This window comes from Littorina saxatilis, linkage group LG17 (assembly GCF_037325665.1).
Source record: "Littorina saxatilis isolate snail1 linkage group LG17, US_GU_Lsax_2.0, whole genome shotgun sequence".
In the NCBI taxonomy this organism is placed as follows: Eukaryota; Metazoa; Mollusca; class Gastropoda; order Littorinimorpha; family Littorinidae; genus Littorina; species Littorina saxatilis.
Window position 1 is genome coordinate 17,585,126 of NC_090261.1, and position 21,053 is coordinate 17,606,178.

Here is a 21,053-nt window from a genome sequence, read left to right on the forward strand (position 1 = left end):
CCCCCCCCCTTTCTCTTGCCACCACTTGTAAGCCTGTCTTACCAGAGTGGAAACCCATCTAGCCAAGGTAGACTTCATAACATCTTTTTCTCTCTTTGTATTAATGGAGATAAAAAGTAGTTTTTGTTTTGGTGACCTGATCGGGTTAGTGCGAGACAGGTAAGCTCTCAAGGCTCGCACAGGGCAATTAGCTACATCCGGATCTGATGGAGCTAGTATGTTGCTCAGCGGTTTGATCTGAACTAATGGTGATGGTTTATTTGGCTTCTGGTTTTTCGCTAAGAAATTAGGACAAAATCTTAGGACTACCGAACCATCTTTCTTGAACGAGATGTCTCGAGATGAACCAGACAAAGCATGTATTTCGCTACCCCGTCTCGCGGAAGCCAGCATAGTAAGCATGACTGCTTTCCGAGTGAGATTATCAAGACTAGCTGTATGCAATGGCTCAAAGGCTTGTGATCTTAAAGGGCAGCTGTCGGGTTGTGGCTCTCAAAATCTGTTCCTTAGAATGAGTTATCATGTAACTGAAACTATACTTAAAAGTTACTTGGTGATTTTGACAGCTTGATAACACAAGTCCGAAGACTTTAGACATGCTACAATGTCTTTAATCGAAGAAAGTTTGCATTCTTGGCCGAGTCAATGCAGCCCGCTCGAAAATTACTTCCCTTGGACGCGTGACGTCAGCCGCGGAATCGGCCGGGTTGAACGGTGCTCTCTTTATGCCGTGTAATGGGCGCAATCGGGTTGTCTAGTCAAGCCCTCAAGCATACTTCACGGGTAGGTGAAGAGAAACTTAGGATGGGGTGACTTCTCCCAGGCCAAAATTTCGCAGTAAAAAACGGAGTTCATAACATGTCGTCCGTCCCCCTCCTGCTTTTGTTCCACTTGAACCCTGTTTTTGTTCAACTTATTGGCAGATATTGTCACGCGTCGAGGAACACAAACACACACACACAAACACACTCACACACAGACACACACACACACGTGTTATCACACATATACACAGACACACACACACATACGTGTTATCACACACACACACACACACACACACACACACACACACACACACACACACACACACACACACACACACACACACACACACACACACACACACACACACACACACACACACACGATAACCATCACAAACACAGTTTGACAAATTCATCTTTGATTTTTTGCGGCCGAACCCCCCTCCCCCATTTTTCACACTAGATCCACTGTTTCATCTTTGTCTCCGTCTCTCTTCCCTTTATCTTATCTCGTCTATCTACTTGAGTGAGTAACTGAAGATGTATTATCATCATCTCTTTCCTAGATTTTCCCACCGACAGAGTTGGCTTTTGTCTTGAATTCAGTACCTCACACGTACACGGTAATTGGTGTGACACCTCAAGCGGACCTTCTTCATAAGTGTACAGTGTCTGCTGACAAGGGACACGAGGGTCTGTGGTTGAGCAACTTTATGGTTTAACCGGGTGGACTGGAGGAGTAGCAACAGCATGTGAACCACTTTAGAAATGACTTGTAAAGGTTGCAGTCGGTCAGATCAAAGAAGAGAAAATGTGAACGTGGGTCTTGAGAAGATATTACCATCCTAATACTTTACTTTGTGCAAGAATCAATCACGCGTACAGCATTACAGATGTCCAGCTGTAGTCTATATTGTACTGTAAACTTCACAGCGGCCTTATCGGCTTCCTTGAGTGACGTCACAGCAAGGCTAACGCTGCGGCGTCTTTCTTGTGCTGACAGAGTTGTCGGTCGCGGATTTTGAGTCGTTTCGGCCTGCCAACTGCTTCGTTTTTTTGCGGATTGTGAGAACTAGCAGAAAGTTTCACGCATTTTAATGGTTTCAAACTAATGATGAAAGTGTCTTCTTCTGGACCAAATCAACAGTCTTTAGTTGAATCAACTCGGAAAACTCTTAAACGCGTTTTTGCACGCGACTCCGCGCATTTTTGAGACCAGGCAACCCGACAGCTGCCCTTTAAGTATTCCAAAACAAGAGGCAAATCCCAGGCCGGGACAGAAGATTTGGATTTAGCAAATCGAAGGGATGCTCCTTTAATCACACTGGAAATAACACCCCCAAGTGAAATAGAGTGACCTAGCTGTTTCAGCGTAACTGAAATTGCTGATCGACGAACCTTCAGTGAAGCCGGAGAAAGACCCTGGTCAGCAAGCCAGGATAAGTGGTTTGCCACCTGCATTGAACGGGGAGATGTAGCATTCACTCCGTTAATTTGACACCACTTAGTCCATGCCAACCAATGCGAGGTGTAGACTGAAGAAGTTGAACCTCTATGCGATCCCTGGATCAAATCCAGCGTAGCGGCCGAAGCCCCTGAGCGTCTCAGTGATTCCCGCATAGTTGCCAACCGTGAAGGGAAAGCCACTGTGGGTTTTCATGAGGGATGCCTGATCGAGGTTGGATTAGATCTCCTCTTCTGAGTTCGAGAGGAAACGGGGGCTTGCTTGCCAGCCGTAGGAGATCCGGAAACCAAGGCTGGCTTGGCCAGTTTGGAGCAATCAGTACCAGTGACGGTCTTTCGAGGTCTGCTTTCCTCAACACCCTTCCGAGGAGGGGAATTGGAGGAAAAGCATAGGCGTGTAGACCGCTCCAAGATATCTCGAGAGCATTGATCCTCCATGCTTCGGGATCCGGGAATGGAGAGACAAAGATCGGCAGACGGCGAGAATACCGAGTGGCGAACAGGTCTATCATCGGCTTCTCCACTTGAGCCCAGAGGCGGAGAAGCGCATAATGCATGGACGATCTTGGTAGACCGACTCAACGAGTCCGCCAAGACGTTCAGCTTCCCTGGAAGATACTTTGCTGACAGGATGATCTCGTGGTGGTGACACCACATCAAAATCTCGCATGCTCGATGAGACAAAGCTAGAGAGCGAGATCCCCCCTGCTTGTTCAGGTAAGACACCACTGTGGTGTTGTCTGAGTGTATCAGTACATGTTCTCTCCGTAGGAAGGGAAGAAATTCCATCAAAGCCAGAAAAACTGCTTCTAACTCCAGCAGGTTTATATGCCATGCTGCTTGCACCTGTGTCCACAGACCGAATGTCGTGTGTTCGTCCAGGTGAGCACCCCACCCCTTGAGAGAAGCGTCTGTGAATAGGAGCTTCGAAGGAGGGGAACGAACGATGGGAACGCCCTGTGTGAGCCAAGTTGTGATCAACCATTGCTTGGTCGTGTCGGCAAACCAGTCGTGAAGTGAGACTAACGTCTCCCAGTTCTGTGACTCCGGTTCCCATCTGGCGTTCAGAGCTTCCTGAAAGGGCCGTTTGTGCAGCCTGCCCAAATGTGTCAGAGAGACCATTGACTCCATCTGACCTAAGATGGATGTCAGAGATCTGACTGAGGCCATAGAAAGATCCGCTGTGTCCCTGATCTGACCCTGGATCTTGTCTACTCTCCTTTGCGTGGGTTGAACCGTCCAATTCACTGTGTTGAACACCATTCCCAGATATGTGAAGTTCTGTGAAGGTTTCAACTCCGACTTCTTGTCGTTGATTCTGAACCCTAGTTCCGCTGCCTCCTGCAGTACTAGCTGCGTGTGGCCGAGACAAAGGGATTCGGCCTGATTCAAAATCAGCCAATCGTCCAAGTACGTCCTGAGACGTATACCTTGACCTCTGATCAAAGCGCAAAATTGGCGCACTATCATCGTAAAGATCCAAGGAGCCAAAGAAAGGCCGAAAGGCAGAGCTCTGAACTGAAAGATCCTGTTGCCCCAAACAAACCGAAGCCATTTCCGGTCTGTTTGGTGCATCAGAATGTGGAAGTACGCGTCCGATAGATCTATGGATGTCACCCAATCGGCAGGCCTGAGCGCCTCCCTCACTGAAGTAGGTGTCTCCATGGTAAACCTGATCTTCCTTAGAAAAAGGTTTAACTGAGAAAGATCTAGCACTGGACGCCATCCTTCCGAGGCTTTTGGGACGACAAAAAGACGCCCGTAAAAGCCTGGGGAGGCATGATCTTGAACTTCTTCCACCGCTTGTTTCTGAATAAGCAGTTCGACCTCGGCCTGAATAGCCTCTCTGGCTTCTGTTCTGGCCGGAAATCGAAAAGGAGGAGGGGTTCTGGACAAAGGAGCCCTGTGAGTGCTCCAAAGGAGCCGGAACCCCGATCGGAGCACCCCCGCAATCCAGTGGTTGTTCGTTTTTCTCAACCAAGCTGGTAAGGCCCGAAAGAGGCCTCCCGCCACCGAAAGAGTGGGGGGTGCAGGGGCGCTCGGACCGGGGGAGCATCATTGGGGGTTAGGCTTTCGACCTGACCCCCTCTTCCCGAAAGAAGGAGGTCTGGATTTTGTGTAAGGACGAGAACGATTCTTTCCCCTTGAAGCCGAGCCCGTCTTTGAGTTCTGACCAGCATTGGATGACCCAGAGAAAGATTGAGCGGGAGGTCCACTGCGTTTGGTCCGATGTTTTGCGAAAGCCAACTCTGAGAGTTTGACGAACTGCAAATCCTTGGATTGCTGTGACTGCTTTTGCAGTGCGTTCAGCGCGTCCTGTCAGAGTAGGGAGCCCTCGAGAAAAGGGGAGACCCTAAGAGAGTCCTGAATGCTCTTATCTCTAGACGAGAGCCCATCAAAAGAGCTTCCCGTCGCCAGAGAACAGTCTGCGCGTACAATTTCGCAGACATTGCCATTTGTTCTGAAGAGACCCTCGCTAAGGTTGCAAAGAGCAAAGCCACGTCCTTCGGATCTGCGTCCTGTCTGAACACGAAAGGATCCAATGAGGACGTAACCGCACGCGAGAGAGAGCGAATCAGCGTCTCAGTCAAAGACGCTAATTCCAAGGAAGAGCGGCCGCATTCTTCAACAGCAATGAGATCCTTTTCCTTACAAACGGAAAGTCTCTCTTTGTTGTAACCGTCTTGCCTAATGGTTGCCAAGTCCGACAAAACCGGAAGTGGAGCTGTCGGCAGAGCAAAGGAATTGATCAAATTCCTGCCAGTGTTAGCAAGACGAATCCTCCTGTCGGTTGTCACAGTGTGATGAGCCACTCGTCCAGGAGACGCCAACCAAGGCAAAGCCGAGGCAGGAGCTTCCCCATGTGCTGACAACAAAGGCAGAGGTGGGGCAGAACCATCGTTTGAGAAAACTTTTGCAAGTTGGAAGGCCACCGAAGGAGACTCTAAAAACTTGAAGTTCGCAGATTGTTCATGGGAAGGAGCAAAATCAGCAAAAGCTGATGGTGGAGGAACCGCAGATGAAGATGCTACCGCTACTCCTTCAGGGAAATAGTGCGTAGTAACCTCTGCTGCTAGTGCCAACAAAGATGGCAGCTTAGCCGGAAGTCGAACAGGGGCATCCCCATCTGCTTCAGAAGCTTCTTCTTCCATCTCCTCTTCATCCTGTTCAGTAGCATCCCAATGATCATCTGAAGGATGAGAACCGGAAACCAATGCCGTTGAATCGACATGTGCCGAAACCGGAAAAGGTTGGGAAAAATTCCCTGAAGCCGGAAGTCTGTGAACAGATCCCCCATCCACTTGCCTCATGCCAGCTGAAACACTGGGAGAGGAAGTGGATGCAGCCTGTGTAAGGCCAGCGGAAACCGCCGAAACGGAAGCGGAAGCCGAAGGCTGATGAGTGCCAACTACCAACACCGAAGTGTTAGCGGCAGAAGGCAATACCATCATGCCACCGGAAGCCACAGCCGCAGAAGCGGAAGCGGAACCGGCAGTGGATTGGTAAGCATCAGTATCAACCGGGGTCATAGAATGGCGACCGAAAGATCCTGTTGTCCTTCTACCAGAAGTAGCGGACATATGCTCTTCCCACCCGAACCCGAACCCCGGAAGGGAATAAGGCTGACGTGAGGAATGAACCTTATGGCTGGTATGCAATTCCGCCAGAGCGGAAACCGTTGCCGCAGGTTTGCGTACTTCGCCAAGAACACCTCCTGCCGACGCGGAAGCGCCGAGAGGACCAGGAGGTGCTGTTGTCTGAGAACCAGACAAAAATTTGTCGAAAGGAGAACCTGACGACGATTCCAACACCACTGTTGGTTCTGCGACTACGTCAGTGGACGTAACCGTCGCAGATGGTTCTGAACGAACCCGCGCAAGAGACTTAGGGTTTCCAACTAGTGACGGAAGGGGCAGTGAAGCAGACAAAGCTATCTGCCGTTCCGTCGCTAACATGTCATGCACCTCTGTCTTGAAAGAAGACAAAATAGCCAGTAAATCAGCTTTACTCAAAGCCTGAGGAGCCTGAACTTTCTCCGAAAATGCTTTGTCAGAAGAGGTAGGTTTGGCATCAATGGAAACAAAAAAGGATTCTTGAGTCTCTGGGTTGAGAACGCTAACAACGGACAAGTTCTCACCATGAGAATTTTTCTGAGAACTACGAGTAGTTGTGGCCGTAGCCGCCTTAGCTTTAGTTTTGCCCGCTTTGCCTGATTGAGAACCTGGAGAGCTAACCTGCTTGGCAGAACTCCGAACCTTCTCTTTATCTTTCAGCTTGTCAGCCATTTTGAATGAAAAATGAACTCACAACAACAAGATGCAAAACGCTCAAATACGCTAAGAAAAATTCTCTCAATAAGAAAAATGAAATCTCTCACCAATTCTTGAAGAAGGGAAGAAAGATGAAACAACGTTACCGAGATTCGATGGTCTCCACACAAGTAAAGACCAATGGCTAAAGAAAAGCCAGAGCACTTCAAACACGTCCAGCGCCGTGCGTTGAAGGAAAAGGAATGATTGTCACCGGTATACATCCTGCGGATGCGCAGTACACCGGCAGGGGAGATAACCACCACGGACCATGCCTTATATGGCATGCGGTTTTTGTTTTAGAGTTATCTCCCCATGTTACCATGTAAGAGTGCTTCAATGTCTTAGCAACCAAATGAAGTTATTGCTATCTATGTGAGTTGGGTAAGAATATGTAATTTAATCAACGGTGACAGACTCCTTGGTGGCCTTTTCTATCTTACCATGGAGACACCTGTCTCCCCACCTTCACAACTCGTGTCTCTCTGCCTCTCTTTCCCTAACGCCGTTCCTGTACATCTTCTCACCAGGCCAGTCAATGTAAGCACCCAAGTTGGACGCCAGACGCTTGACCCAGTCCACTTCGTGCACCAGTGATCGCACCGTCACACCCTGCTGACTCTGCATGAGCACTGCTGCCACCATGGACCAGGGGGAGATAACCATGTTGTGTTGATGCACCAGCACCATGTGGTAGCCAAGTGTTCGAATCAGCGACTGCTCTTCTTGTGTCAGACTGACGATGTATCTTAAAAAATGACAGGACATGACCAAACTGTTGATTATATGACTTTAGGACATGGAGTCAAACTTGTTACGATTCAAGCTGTCTGTCAGTTCCAAAATACCTATCGATAAAGTGAAGAGTGAAGGAATCAGAGACAAAATCATGTTGTGCTGACTTACAATGATTGTTCTGCTGTTTAGATACACATCACTATCTGATCCGAAGACTAAGTGTAAATCAAACCATCACTTCTAACGTTCTAACCGCTTTCTGCTCTATATCCTCGGTTTATAAAAGTTTTAAGTATTTTATCAGAAGATCAATACCAATTTTTAAAGAAAAAAGTCTTTTTCTTTTGTTTATGTTTACTCATTCGTGTTGTATCGGACTTCCTAATCCGACAGCTGTGTTTTGCGTTGCCGGCACCTCGGATGTTACGATCCGACGTATGTAACGAATTTTTAGTGGTGTGAACGGCCCCGCTAACCAAGGGAAACAACCCCCGCAGTAAACTTCTGCCTGTCTACAGTGGTACCATTCACTGTAAACAGTTCCTTTCCTTCAATTGTTGGGAAGAATTTTTGATTTTTTTTACGGTGTGCGACCCACGTGTTTTGACTTTTCCAAGATGGCGGATCGTTCTGCTACAAGGCGTATTAACTTGAAAAGAGTGCTAGAACTTGTTATTCAGGACGGTTCTGATCTTGACCTTAGTGATGATGATAGTGGAGATGATATTTTAGATTCTGGTGATGAGTTTGTGCCAATGGACGATGATTTGGGTGATAATTCGGACAATGAAAGTGTCGATCATGACATTGTGTATGATGAACCCATGACATAAAAATTCTTTTTGTTTTTTTTGCTTCAAAGAGGTAGTTTGACTGGATGTGAAGACAACAAAAGGTATGTTCTTTCAAATGTTTCATATATTTTCTAAAAGAGCAAGTTTGAAACTTTGCAAAAATGTAAGGTACGTAGGTAAGGTTATCTTGTGTTGTTGATTTTTATTTTATTTTTTCAAATGGGTCAAAATCGTGCGCCGGGAGGGAACACGAGGGACAATTTAGACGCGCCCTGAATGAGTTAAACATAGCCTAGTGCATGCAAAAGAAGAAGATACCAGAAATATGAATTCATTTGTGATCCCCCTCAGCTCTGAATACTGAGGTTCATGAAGTAAATATGTGTTTAATTACCTCACAATGCATGCTCTCACATTGGAGGCCCAAGGAATCTGAACACAATCAAAAGAAAACATTGTGCAATGCTCAAGAACGTTGTTACCTTGGAGCTAAACTGTGCATACTCCTGTCAACCTTGCCATCAGAAAACTTGCGGATGGACACTGGCTCTCCGAAGGTGATGTGGATGTTGCCAAAATCTTCCTCCAGGATCTTTCGGGCCTTCAGTAAACCCTGCACACACAGGTTTCTACCCTTTATAAATATACTGCTTGCGGAAGACAGAAAATAGTCAATGTCTGAGAAGAAAGAAAGACAATAGCAAAGGATGAATGTAAGTAATTCTGGATGGGTTCTGAAATAGTTTTTGATGCAATTGTGTAACTTAGCGCCACATTCAAAATTAACCAGCTAAAAGTTCACATCTCTTTGATCATTTAATAACTGTTCAAATTAAGATGCAGTGTCACTTTTGCGGAACTACCACTGCATACATTTTCTCAGTCAGCCTTGCACTCAGCAACTCAGTGTCCAATACACAAAAAAGTCTGAACAAAGCTAGTACCCTTTTTACATTTAGTCAAGTTTTGTTCTTCTTTCACTGCAAAGTGCAAAAACTAGTGATCAAAAGAAAACGGCTCCACGTACGGATGTGGATTCCTTGGGTTTGGGGACCCCTAGCAGCTCGTAGGCGTAGAGCGACTCCTCCAGTACACGGTCATAGCTGATGCTGACAGGTATCACCATGATGTCAGACACCTGCGACTTGAAGTACGGTTCCAGAGCTGCAGACAGCATGCCTGGGAGAAAAGAAAATAAAGTGTCCAAGTGTGTTAAGGCCTAAAAAAAAAATAGGTGTGGTTACGGTAACCCGACCTACCCTATTTTTAGGGGCCGATCCTATAACTTTTTATTACATTTGTCAACAAAAAAAAAAAAAAAAAAAAAAACGAGTGCAAAAAACGCAAAGAAAGCGAAAGCGCCCGTGTCGCACACTTATTTCCCTGTCAAGTAGGTTTAATTTGTACACATTAGAAAAAAAAGTAAAAAAAAAAAAAAAAGGGATTGCCTACCTACCTACCCTATTTTTGTTGGCTATGTTACCGTAACCACACCTATTATTTTTTTTGGCCTAATTAAAAAACAACTATCGTTGCTATTCCTGCGTAGGCAATATATACTGTTCACGTAATATAAACGTCCGCTTGAGTTTGCAATCTTGTTGTTTTTCCGTTTATTATTGTATCATATTTTAATTGAATAAAATCTTGTTTAAACCAACTATATAGTAAACTGTGCCATGAAAATGTCTGTAAATTTTTACAAAGTTGTTCACTATTGCTGTCTGTTTACTTTGCTTGGCATTTACATATCAACATAAGATTCTGAGACAATTATATTATTTAGCAAAGCTTGATCATCTTACTACCAAACTCTGGTGTTCTTTCTTCTTCAGGATATAATGCAAAACTGTACTCACAAATGAATGCACTGATTCATGAATTAAAAAAGTTAGCTATCTTTAAAAATTCAAACACACAGATGGACTAAATATTTTGAAATCCCTTTTGCGATTTGTTTGTCTATTTTTATTTATTTTCACATAGACTCCTAATGAAGACTTCTGGCCTCATTTGTTTTTCTGTCACCCCCATCAACAATTGACATTGTTCCTCTCACAATTTTGTGCCTGTACACAGCCTTATCAGCTGGCCTTAGATCTCACACAAGTTCTTAAATACAGTTAAACCTGTCTAAATGACCACCCAAGTGTTCTAGACAGGTTGATAATACAAAGAATAAATATGTTGGGGTGGTCGTTATTAAGATATGGTTGCAGGTCAGGTTCGCTTGTATACATTATAATACAATAAGCGATTTCTTACCAAATTTTGGTGTGTAGGATTTGCTGGTTCTGGACCTGGTGCCTTCAACGTAGAATTCAATAGGTGTGTCTCCATTACAGATTTGTGTCTGTACGTACTCAGTGAACACAGCCCAGTACAGTGAGTCCTCACCAAAACTTCGTCGAATGTAGAACGCACCGCAATTCCTAAGCAGCCAGCCAAAGAATTTCATGCCCATAAAATCTGTAAAACAAAAGGCATTTGCCAATACCAGTTCAGTATTTTCAATAGATCATATTTCAGTAAGAGGGTCATTCTCAGAGTACTGTCCCAGGTGTACAACCATCATTTTCCATCAAATCAACTACATGCTGTATCTGTATTGTGTCTCAAGGAATAGATTTATATGTTTTCAACCCAAATTTGACTACTTTTTCATTGCAAATTTGTTTGACATTTTAGTTTGCTAAAAATCGGCTGATTGAAAGCCGCCATTATGTGACATTCCTCTCTTGACGTAAAACAGACGTTTATCTCCAGTAAACTAAGAGTGAAGAGTGCAAACAAAGTGTACAGGTGCAACGAGATTATGTGCTTGTTTATGACCACAACATCTGTTTAAAAAATGTTTCCGTTGTTTACGCAGTAATTTGACAGGGCCCAAAATGCTGTTCGGTCGAGGCATCGTGTCACGAATTATCCGGCACAGATAACCACTCATGGGCACACAATAACAATGTGTTGGATCTACCTTGCAGGGACACTTTATTTGTAAACATTACTGCTACACATCGACGGGCGCAGTGACGTGGTGGTAAGACGTCGGCCTCCTAATCGGGAGGCCGTGAGTTCGAATCCCGGTTGCTGCCGCCTGGTGGGTTAAGAGTGGAGATTTTTCCGATCTCCCAGGTCAACTTATGTGCAGACCTGCCAGTGACTTAACCCCCTTCGTGTGTACACGCAAGCACAAGACCAAGTGCGCACGAAAAATATCCTGTGATCCATGTCAGAGTTCAGTGGGTTATGGAAACACGAAAATACCCAGCATGCCTACTCAACGAAAGCGGAGTGAAGCTGACTATGCTCTCAGAGTATAGTTTGGGGAACCCAAATGGACAAACGAGCTCACACGTAACCAATTCTGGAACGCTGAAGAATAAGCACAGCTACACAAACACAATTTTTGTTACTAAATATATAGTTTTGTTTGCCGGTAATTGCAACATGAATTTCAGAGGTGGTCTTGGTGTCACACATTTTGGCCTCGACCGAACAAGGCGTTTTTGCATTTAATTAAATAATGAACAATACTTTTAAAAAACTACTTGAACACAATTTCAACCTGTCATGAGCCTGGAACCAGAAATGCTCTTAACAGTAGAAATGGTTGGTTATTGAGCGCGAGACTTCCGTGTCTGTCAAATTGTCAATGCCTCGACCGAACATGGTTTTGGACGGTTACGTACTTTGCCGCTCCATATAAGGGAAACCAACAAGTTTCTATGAGGTTTTTGTCCACTTATAGTTTTATCACACCCTATTATATTGCACATGAAGTTTTCAACGATTTTCTTTGAACTTTATTTTTTAATGACTATGTGGGAATGTCACGCTTTTGGACCATGACTCTGAGAATGACCCAAGACACAAGTTTCCAATTTGAGATATTGAGTAATCTTGTTTTTGTTATACCTAAGTATAAATATACTCTAAGAACATAAACAGTAGTACAGTGGAATTTATTTATCAGACGCCCGGTTATGGTAGCGTTTCAGTTACAATGAGCCAAATGCAATACCTGAGCTTCCACTAATCTGTAACTTTAAGCTTGCTTATTGTGTAACATCTTTCCTGAGCTCCTTCAGCACTAAAAATAAACCCACAAAGCACCCTGGGCACTCTTAAATTCTCCAAAACCTGTCTGAGAAATTGCACAAAACCTCATTCAAAGTAATCTTACCCATGGCAGCAGCTATAACAGGCAGAGGCAGGTCATAGTGATAGAAGACATAGGACATAAGCAGGAAATCCATGTAACTGCGGTGTGTAGGCATGATGAGGACCGGGTAGTCTTGAATCAGCGACCGTACCTGCACAAAAAGCGACTGATGAGTCAACTAGGATCACTAAAAGTGAAAGATCACAAGATGGGATTAACCCCTTCACTGCCCACCTCGTACTGGGTATGTGGTCCATTTTCAGTTTGTCATACGCCCATAAACGTATTAGGTACATGGCATTTACATCAGCGAAATTTGTAAAAACTAAATGGGAGGTAATATTGAAAACTGGTCCAACTACTTGTAGGGTTACTAAGCACAGTTCTTTCCCTTTGTCCATTCGGATAAGTTAGTACCACGTGGAGAAAACTTTCTGAGAAGTGTCGAACCATTTCTAGTATTCAAAATGGCGGCCGAAAGTCGGAGGTCAACTCGTAGACCTGTTTTCAAGCAATAGTGTTCTGGAAGCTCTACAAGAAGTGATTTATGGATTTACCACACAGAAGAACACTTTTATGGGCTGTAATGTGAGTACCTGATGTTTGACACCAGGTTTAGCAGTGTTTTGTGTGGTTTTACATGGTGCAATGTGTGAGTTTAACTTTTTCGCGACGCGCCGCCCGAATACAAGCGTTCACTGATCATGCCGTTGTCAGCACGCCGCCAGAATCCGTGCGTAAGGTGCGTGAGTCGCTTCGCCTCACACCGCCTTAATAGTAGCGTTGGAAGTGGAAAATACCACGCTGGGGATTTTCCATACGAAAACCCACGTCATAGGTTCAGAGGTCGGCTGCATTACCATACGCGACAAATAACTCCCAGAACAGTTGATTTCATTGGTTAGTTTGGATACTACAGGTCATTGACGGGACCAACCCATGCCTTAGTTTCATATTTAGGATTCCAAAATGTCGCGAGTTGTCAGTGTTGTTGCGAAGCGAAGCGGCGTGCAGAAGGAAGGTAGTGACTGTGTGTGCATGAAACAGTGGTGTTGTGATAGATGGATAAGTGAGTGATGAGGGTGAATGAGCTATTAGCCAAATCAAGAGCTCGAGGTGTCAATGCTACTTTGGCCAAAACCCAATGCAAGCGGACGGACGCGATTCTGGTGCCGGGAATGTTCCGGCTGTGGCCACATGGCTGTGGCGCTTTGTGTTGATCCGTGCTTCGAAGTGTGGCACACAAAGAAGGATGTTCTCCGTGCATAAACCGAGTTCTAAACAAGTCATTTATACAAAAACTGTAAATACTGTGACAGCAAGTGTTTCTTTTCTTCTATGGATAAAACCCAACGCAATGGGACTCGATTCTGGTGCCTGGAATGTGGTGTGGCGTTTTGCGTTGAGCTGTGCTCTGTGGCACTGTAAATACTGTGACAGCAAGTGTTTCTTTTCTTCTACATGGATATATTCATCATAGTCATCACCCAGTCATCTCATTGTATCATTCAGGTTAGTAAATTCTTTTTTGAGTATTCACTAACAACATTTTGTGCATATTTTCAAACATGTCTGTAGTATTTATGTGGTGCCTCTGGACTTTTTTTTATTTAAATTGTTGACATTTTCAATAGCATACCACACAAACACAACAAGCCTTTTGACAAATACAAAGTACATTTCTGAAACAATGAAAGATCTTTCTTTAATTGTGTGCAAAAAGTAAGTCTCCACATGTACTAGTTTTTTTACAATATTTTTTTCAAAATACAATATTTTTTTCAAAATTTTCAAATTTTGGTTGTCAGCAGGCTATTTATTGACATTTTCAATAGCATACCACACAAACACAACAAGCCTTTTGACAAATACAAAGTACATTTCTGAAACAATGAAAAATCTTTCTTTAATTGTGTGCAAAAAGTAAATCCCCACATGTACTAGTTTTTTTACAATATTTTTTTCAAAATACAATATTTTTTTCAAAATGTCCCAATTTTGGTTGTCAGCAGGCTATTTATATGCTTTGGCGCATGCGTTCTGAGTGTATAGTCATGTCATAGGGTGGACGTGTTGAAAGAGTTAAGTCCGGAAACTGTCATTTTTTGACAAAAATGGTCATTATATCCATTTTTACTATAACAATCACAAACAAAGTCAAATGATCCTGTTATCACATAATAGCCAAGGGTAAAAGCAAAACACATGCCAAAGATCTAGGAGATATGTATCTTAATAAATGATCGAGCAGTGAACAGATTAGTGAACCTACCGAAGAAAGCAAAACTTTCCCCTGGCGCACAGCAATACCAAAATGCTGTTATACTGTGGCAGTGAAGGGGTTAAAATCAAGTGATATTCACAGTGCAAATGCCGAAAAAGACAGAATTCTGCTTGAGGCATGGCACTCTTATTATTACAACTCAGGTGAATAGTTATGGGCTTACTTTAATGAACATCACCACAAAAATATACAAATAACAAATCAACGTTGCAATCATTAAATAAAATGTCATGGAAAAGCTGACACAGTGACAGGGCTGGTGAAGACAACGAGAACTCCTCTGACCTTCTCGACGCCCTCCTCGTTGACGTAGATACGCTGGTAAAGCTGCTTGAGGACCTTCATGAGGAAATAGGCAAAGCCACGGACGGCCCCCAGTCGCAGGTTGTGAGCCATCTCGTCCACAATGGAAGCTGCCTGAGTAAGCACTTCTGTCCTGGGGAGCTGTGTCTCCACACATACCTGACATCAAACAACACAACTTATTTATTTAAACTTTAAGGAGAAGATTTTTATTGTATAGCACTAGGAGAGAGAGAGAGAGAGAGAGAGAGAGAGAGAGAGAGAGAGAGAGAGAGAGAGAGAGAGAGAGAGAGAGAGAGAGAGAGAGAGAGAGAGAGAGAGAGACAATGACAATGACAAATCTTTATTTTTCGAGGGTGACAAGAATAAGCATAGATATGCTTTTTTTCATCTGGCCCTCACCCTAAAGAGGGACTAAACTATTTTACTATAACTATGACTAGGGGAGAGAAAAAAAAAATTTAAAAAAAATTAAAATTAATGGTAGAACATATAAGTTTATGTACATGAAGCGCATTATGTAGAAGCATTGTAGATCATAAGGTAGTGATCAAAATTGGGTGTAAAGCAATGAAGATAAACGGAAAGTAACCCAACATTAGCTCGGCAAAACAATGTATTACAGAGCCAAATCTTCGTGATTTTGTCACAATAAACCATAATAGGGCCTTTTACACCAAGGCTATTCTAGGCGACCTTGACCTTGGCCCGCTGTGCCTCGGGCAAAGTCAGCCACTTTTGCGCGTTGTTTGAATGGTGGAGCTGTACGATGGTGCACAAACATTGCTGTTATGGCATGTGTGGAAGTGATTTAAGACACCGTGAGAGATCACACATGGTCGGTGTTGGATGGGTACCGTTTTCCAAACCCTCTAGAGATTTAGAAAAGTGCCGAAAATGGATTAAACTATGTGGAAGAACGATCGAGAGGTTCAACATCGAAAAAGTCAACAAAGACACCTACATTTGCACAAAACACTTCGTCGGGGGGCACTTGAAAATGACATGCTGTTTTTCTTCATAAGTATAAATGGAACAAAAAAGATTGTACCATGCTTTGACTTTATGTGCTGAGAGAGGAAGAAATGGTTTTAATGTAGCTTTTTCATATCCCCATAAACCAAAGTGTGATACTGCAGCTAGTTAGCAAAACAATTTCATTGAAAAACTAGACAGCAAGTGACACATAGTCTACAAACCAATGAACACGAAGGCATTTAAGAAACAGGATCATTCTTTTAATCTTGTCTAAAATTTTGAACATGAATCTCACTGCAAAAACACAATCTAACAGAAGTGGCAGAAAAACAAAACTACTTCAGCATACAAATGGCCCAAAGAATATGGTCTGAAATCAGACAAAAAGCATGACAGCTCGGTGCTTGCAGTTGCATACAACAAGAACACAAAAATGAAAAAAAATGGTCAAACTGAACTATGTGTCGTTCAAAGGAAAAATGGTTTGCCTCAAGGAAAAAGACTTGAGAGACATCACATAACTGTACAAGCTCACAAGAACTATTGGTTGTAATCATGAGTACGACTAGACTGAAATGATAAATAATGTGCATCACAGTACTATTCAAGCACTAAAAAGTGCCTCCCACTAGCTTGTCACCAAATAAACAAAGTAGGTTGTAACAAAATTGCAGATTAATAAAAAAAAATAGTTCAATCAATAGTATATGTGACTTGTCACACCTGACATTAAACTAGTGATTTCCATCACTATCCTTTTCAGGCATTAAAAATAGTTCAAAGCACCTAGCCCCACATAGAAGTAAGAGGCTCATTCACAAGCTAGTTAAAAGCTTTTCATTCTTTTGTTTTTCTCAAAAGAAAATTCCTAGTATGACAACAGTATTCACAGCAGGCAGTTTTAAATCACGCAAGGGCATTCTCCAGGTGTGTTCACGAAATACATTGTAATTTTAAACAGAGACAATTTTCAGTTCACGCGTGAAGATGATTTTACTGACCAAGTTTCTCCCCATATATTTCATAACCCTGCAGGTGAAAATGGGAATACCAGCACAGAATGATTGTCAGTGAAAATTTAATACCAACACTTCAAACTACATCACTCATCATAAAACAGAAACTGTGACTCCAGAGTGGATTTAAATGAAAATCAAAAAGTGGAAAAACTCATACTCTGATAATTGACATTGTTGTCCAAGTGTTTCAAACTACATCACTCATCATAACTTGAACAGAAGCTGTGACTTGGATTTAAATGAAAATCAAAACGCGGAAAAACTCATACTCTGATAATTGTTGTCCAAGTATTTCAAACTACATCACTCATCATAAAACAGAAGCTGTGACTTGGATTTAAATGAAAATCAAAACGCGGAAAAACTCATACTCTGATGATTGTTGTCCAAGTGTTTCAAACTACATCACTCATCATAAAACAGAAGCTGTGACTTGGATTTAAATGAAAATCAAAACGCGGAAAAACTCATACTCTAATAATTGTTGTCTAAGTGTTTGTGTGGTTAAAAAAAACCAAATGTACCTGATCATGAATGAAATCAGAGCAACCCATATGTTCATTAACCATTCACTGCCACTGGTCCATACGTATACTCTTCAGTTTCAAAAAGGAGATGGGTATTGAAGAGGCAGTGCTACTGTTAGTGATTCAAAGTGCCATACATCCCATCCTAGTGCTGTGAAATGGGGATATATTCAATATTTCATGGAAGCTAACTAATATTTGCATGTATGCATGCAAACATACTGTGACAGTACTAATACAGTAAAAGCATTATTGAGGGTGAACAGCCAGCTTTGCTTGGTTTCAGTGAGGAGTAACAATACTAACAATAACAATATGAATAATAACATGCCTATGTTGTGAAATGTAAGTACTTGCCACCCCCCCCCCCCCCCCGGACACTGGCAAAATCCCAGCAGAATGTCCCCATCTTCGCTGACGATTATGCACAGTTTATATATATATGAGGAAGTGTGCAGGTAGGTTGTCTGCCTCTGTGTCGGTTTTACCTCCGCGGTGTAGACGAAAAACTTTTCCACTTCTGCACATGTATGTATCTCAAGTTGAGCACATGGCCATAAAAAAGGCGATATATCTTCAAAGGATTTGTAAGCTTTCGCCTTCTTCTGGTCGAAATCGTTCTTTTTCTCAATCAGATAGTTCAGGATGTCAACAACACCGATCCTGGGTGCGTTTGATGGGTCACTTTTTTCTTCGGATGTAAAAGGATCGCGTGGTGGAAATCCGATCTGTCGAAGTTTTTCGGAAAGTTTTTCTTGCACGTCCTGTCTTGTAAAATCCGGATCGATCGGTAGTTCCAACTGCTGTGCAGTTTTCACAAGTTGCAGCAGACCATCTCGTCTGTATCCAGTAACAGTATCGACAGCGAGTTTGCCCGTATCCAAGGGGAGTAACTCGAAATGACTCAGCGCGCGGTCAGCTGTAAAAGGCCCTATTCCGATAATGAACAACTGTATACAAAGAGAACATACCAATCAAGTGTATTTGTTCATAGAGTTCATTAAATGGAGAGAATATTTGGTTCTAAAAGAATCCGTATTGGTGGATTGCCGCAGGGCGTCCGGAAGAGCGTTCCAGAGGCTGCTTCCTGAATAAACAAGACTTGATTTAAATAGGTCTAACCTAGGAAGAGGAGTGTTTAGTTTTATAAAGTGGTGCGAATTCTTCAAAGAGAACTTTGAACAAATGGTTTCGGGTGCATTTTCTGTCATAATTTTATGCATCATTATTCTTTTGTTATAATTCATTCTTGACTTTAGAGGTAGGACCCCTATGTTGATGTAGTCTGAGTCGGACCCCTATGTTGATGTAGTCTGAGTCGGTGAGAGTAGTCTGTTTGAGTAATACTACTTTTAGCGCTCTTTTGTGAGAGAGAGAGAGAGAGAGAGAGAGAGAGAGAGAGAGAGAGAGAGAGAGAGAGAGAGAGAAAGTGAATAAATTCAATAATCATCATGCTAGATGCTACTATAAATACTACTACTGGACTAATTAATTTAAAGGATTAGAGCACATAAAACAAAAAAATGAAGCCATTTTGGAAAATGCAAGAACGTACACTGATTAATTATAAATCCTAAGTGTGCTTTTGTTTTATCAGAACTAGTCCCGAACTGACCTGCTCAACAGCATACTGCACTCTGTCACTTTTCAGAACGTGTTCTTTGACTTGTTGTGGTGTGCGCTTCTTGTTCAGCCTGAAACTGGGAACATCGCGTGTGCGACTACAGTACCTCAGGTCACTGTTATGCCGTCTGTCTTCCAGAATGTCCTCAAAATTATCCTTGTGCTTGGACGATACAAGTTTTGGATCATCTGAAGAAAGAATCACATAATTATGTTATTGTTACAATACAAAGCTTTAAAAGAGTGTGGTACTATAATGTTGATCTCATGGATGTATTATATCATGAGTTGCCTTTTAACTCTCAGACACTGGACACTGTGTGTGAATGAGTGATCAAGACATTTTTTTGCAGTAGAGTTGCACTTGCAGTAACTTGAGTAAAGGTACAAAGCACAATAATAGTCAAAGCTAAGCATGGGGCGGGGATGTAGCTCAGTCGGTAGCGCGCTGGATTTGTATCCAGTTGGCCGCTGTCAGCGTGAGTTCGTCCCCACGTTCGGCGAGAGATTTATTTCTCAGAGTCAACTTTGTGTGCAGACTCTCCTCGGTGTCCGAACACCCCCGTGTGTACACGCAAGCACAAGACCCTGTAATCCATTCGGTGGGTTATAGAAACACGAAAATACCCAGCATGCTTCCTCCGAAAACGGCGTATGGCGGGGTAAAAAACGGTCATACACGTAAAATTCCACTCGTGCAAAAAAAAACCCCACGAGTGTACGTGGGAGTTTCAGCCCACGAACGCAGAAGAAGAAGAGCTAAGCATACATGAACACTTTAAAATCTGTAAGAGTAATGTACTGATTGATATCATGTTGATCTAATCTTCTTGTGCATGAACCTTTGTAAAACCATGATCACTGATGATTGAAGGATCGAACTCAGCCTTAGGCCATTCATACGCATAGGAGTAGATCTATATCATTATGAGTATCACAAATAAAGTTATTACCCTTCGTGATCCAAGCATTTCTTGACTGTTCAGACATTCTCTTGAGTCCAGCTCTTTGTCCCCAAGAAACGACACAGACTTCAAATTGTCATCAACGTGTTTACGTGTGATAACAAACACAAACAGCCTTGGAGTTTGATGCAGAGTTTCATTGGTCAGCCGGCATCACCAGTCGAAGAGCTCTTTTGACAATGAAAAGGGGTTTAGTATGCTGAAAGACCTTCCCTAACTTTATTTACAAAGAACGATATAAAACCTATGAATTTTACATCTTCATTTTCTCTGTATTACATCCCATAGTTAAAAAAAAAACCACAGAAAGCACAAAGTGTAGAGAATGTTCCTTTACTTACTGTACGTGTCTTTACTTTTGCAACATTAAAACTGTTAACATTTTGTTATGACGTCATCGTTATATGTGCAGATGGGTTTAGTTTCGTTTTCTTCCTGTCAAAGAGCGAGTTTTAGCGTCAACTAAGGTGACTCGAGTCGAACCGGAGGTCGCAAAAACTCGGTCCGTTACGACTGGAGTGACGTCACCGGTTAACCAACTTTCAACCTTGCTTCCTGCGTAGGGTCTCTCCAGTTCCAAGATGGCTGCCAAGGCGAGGTGAGAAACTTCTGCAAATATTTTTTGACAAAGTTACGGATTGTGAGAAGACATTTGTTGTAAATCACTTAGCCTTTCAAAAATTAAGGATACTGGGTTGGATACTGTCTTGGTTTTAATGCATTTTATTTTAGCAGTGATGTTTATTTTGGGAAGAAATGAGGTCAACAGGAGTTTGGGTGCGATTTCGGCTCAAATGTACTTTAGCGCCCTGAACTTTTACCCGGCTGTTTTGCGCTCGATTTTCACGCTCACTTCTTCATTGACGTTCGAATCAATAGTTCGATGTTTTGGCATTACATTCACATCAACAATAAAACAGTACTGCTTGTTCATCATCGTCGTCCATCAACTCTCCACAACAGTAAATCCGTAACGCGCTTGTCGCCATCTTGTTGCAAGGGACGCGACTGGACACAACCCAACAGCGTTTCCGCGAAGAAAAAAACCAGACATGCGCAGTGACCCTACTGTAGCTCAACCCTGTCCCTCGCGAAAACTCGCTCAAGGATTACACG

At 42.9% G+C, this 21,053-nt stretch overlaps 1 protein-coding gene across 1 annotated transcript in view; it reads right to left on the bottom strand.

Annotated features, from left to right (window-relative positions):
- Window positions 1-20,103, bottom strand: part of LOC138952786 (dihydroxyacetone phosphate acyltransferase-like) — a 36,572-nt gene extending 16,469 nt beyond the window's left edge. The window contains exons 1-8 of the mRNA XM_070324525.1: window positions 19,926-20,103; window positions 18,965-19,161; window positions 14,808-14,984; window positions 12,260-12,389; window positions 10,339-10,542; window positions 9,101-9,252; window positions 8,556-8,686; window positions 7,069-7,289 (exon numbers count right to left, since the gene is read on the bottom strand). Coding sequence (XP_070180626.1) covers window positions 7,069-7,289; window positions 8,556-8,686; window positions 9,101-9,252; window positions 10,339-10,542; window positions 12,260-12,389; window positions 14,808-14,984; window positions 18,965-19,161; window positions 19,926-19,962 — 1,249 coding nt within the window. The 5' untranslated portion in view covers window positions 19,963-20,103. The remainder of the gene's footprint in view (window positions 1-7,068; window positions 7,290-8,555; window positions 8,687-9,100; window positions 9,253-10,338; window positions 10,543-12,259; window positions 12,390-14,807; window positions 14,985-18,964; window positions 19,162-19,925) is intronic.
- Window positions 20,104-21,053: the final 950 nt, after the last annotated feature.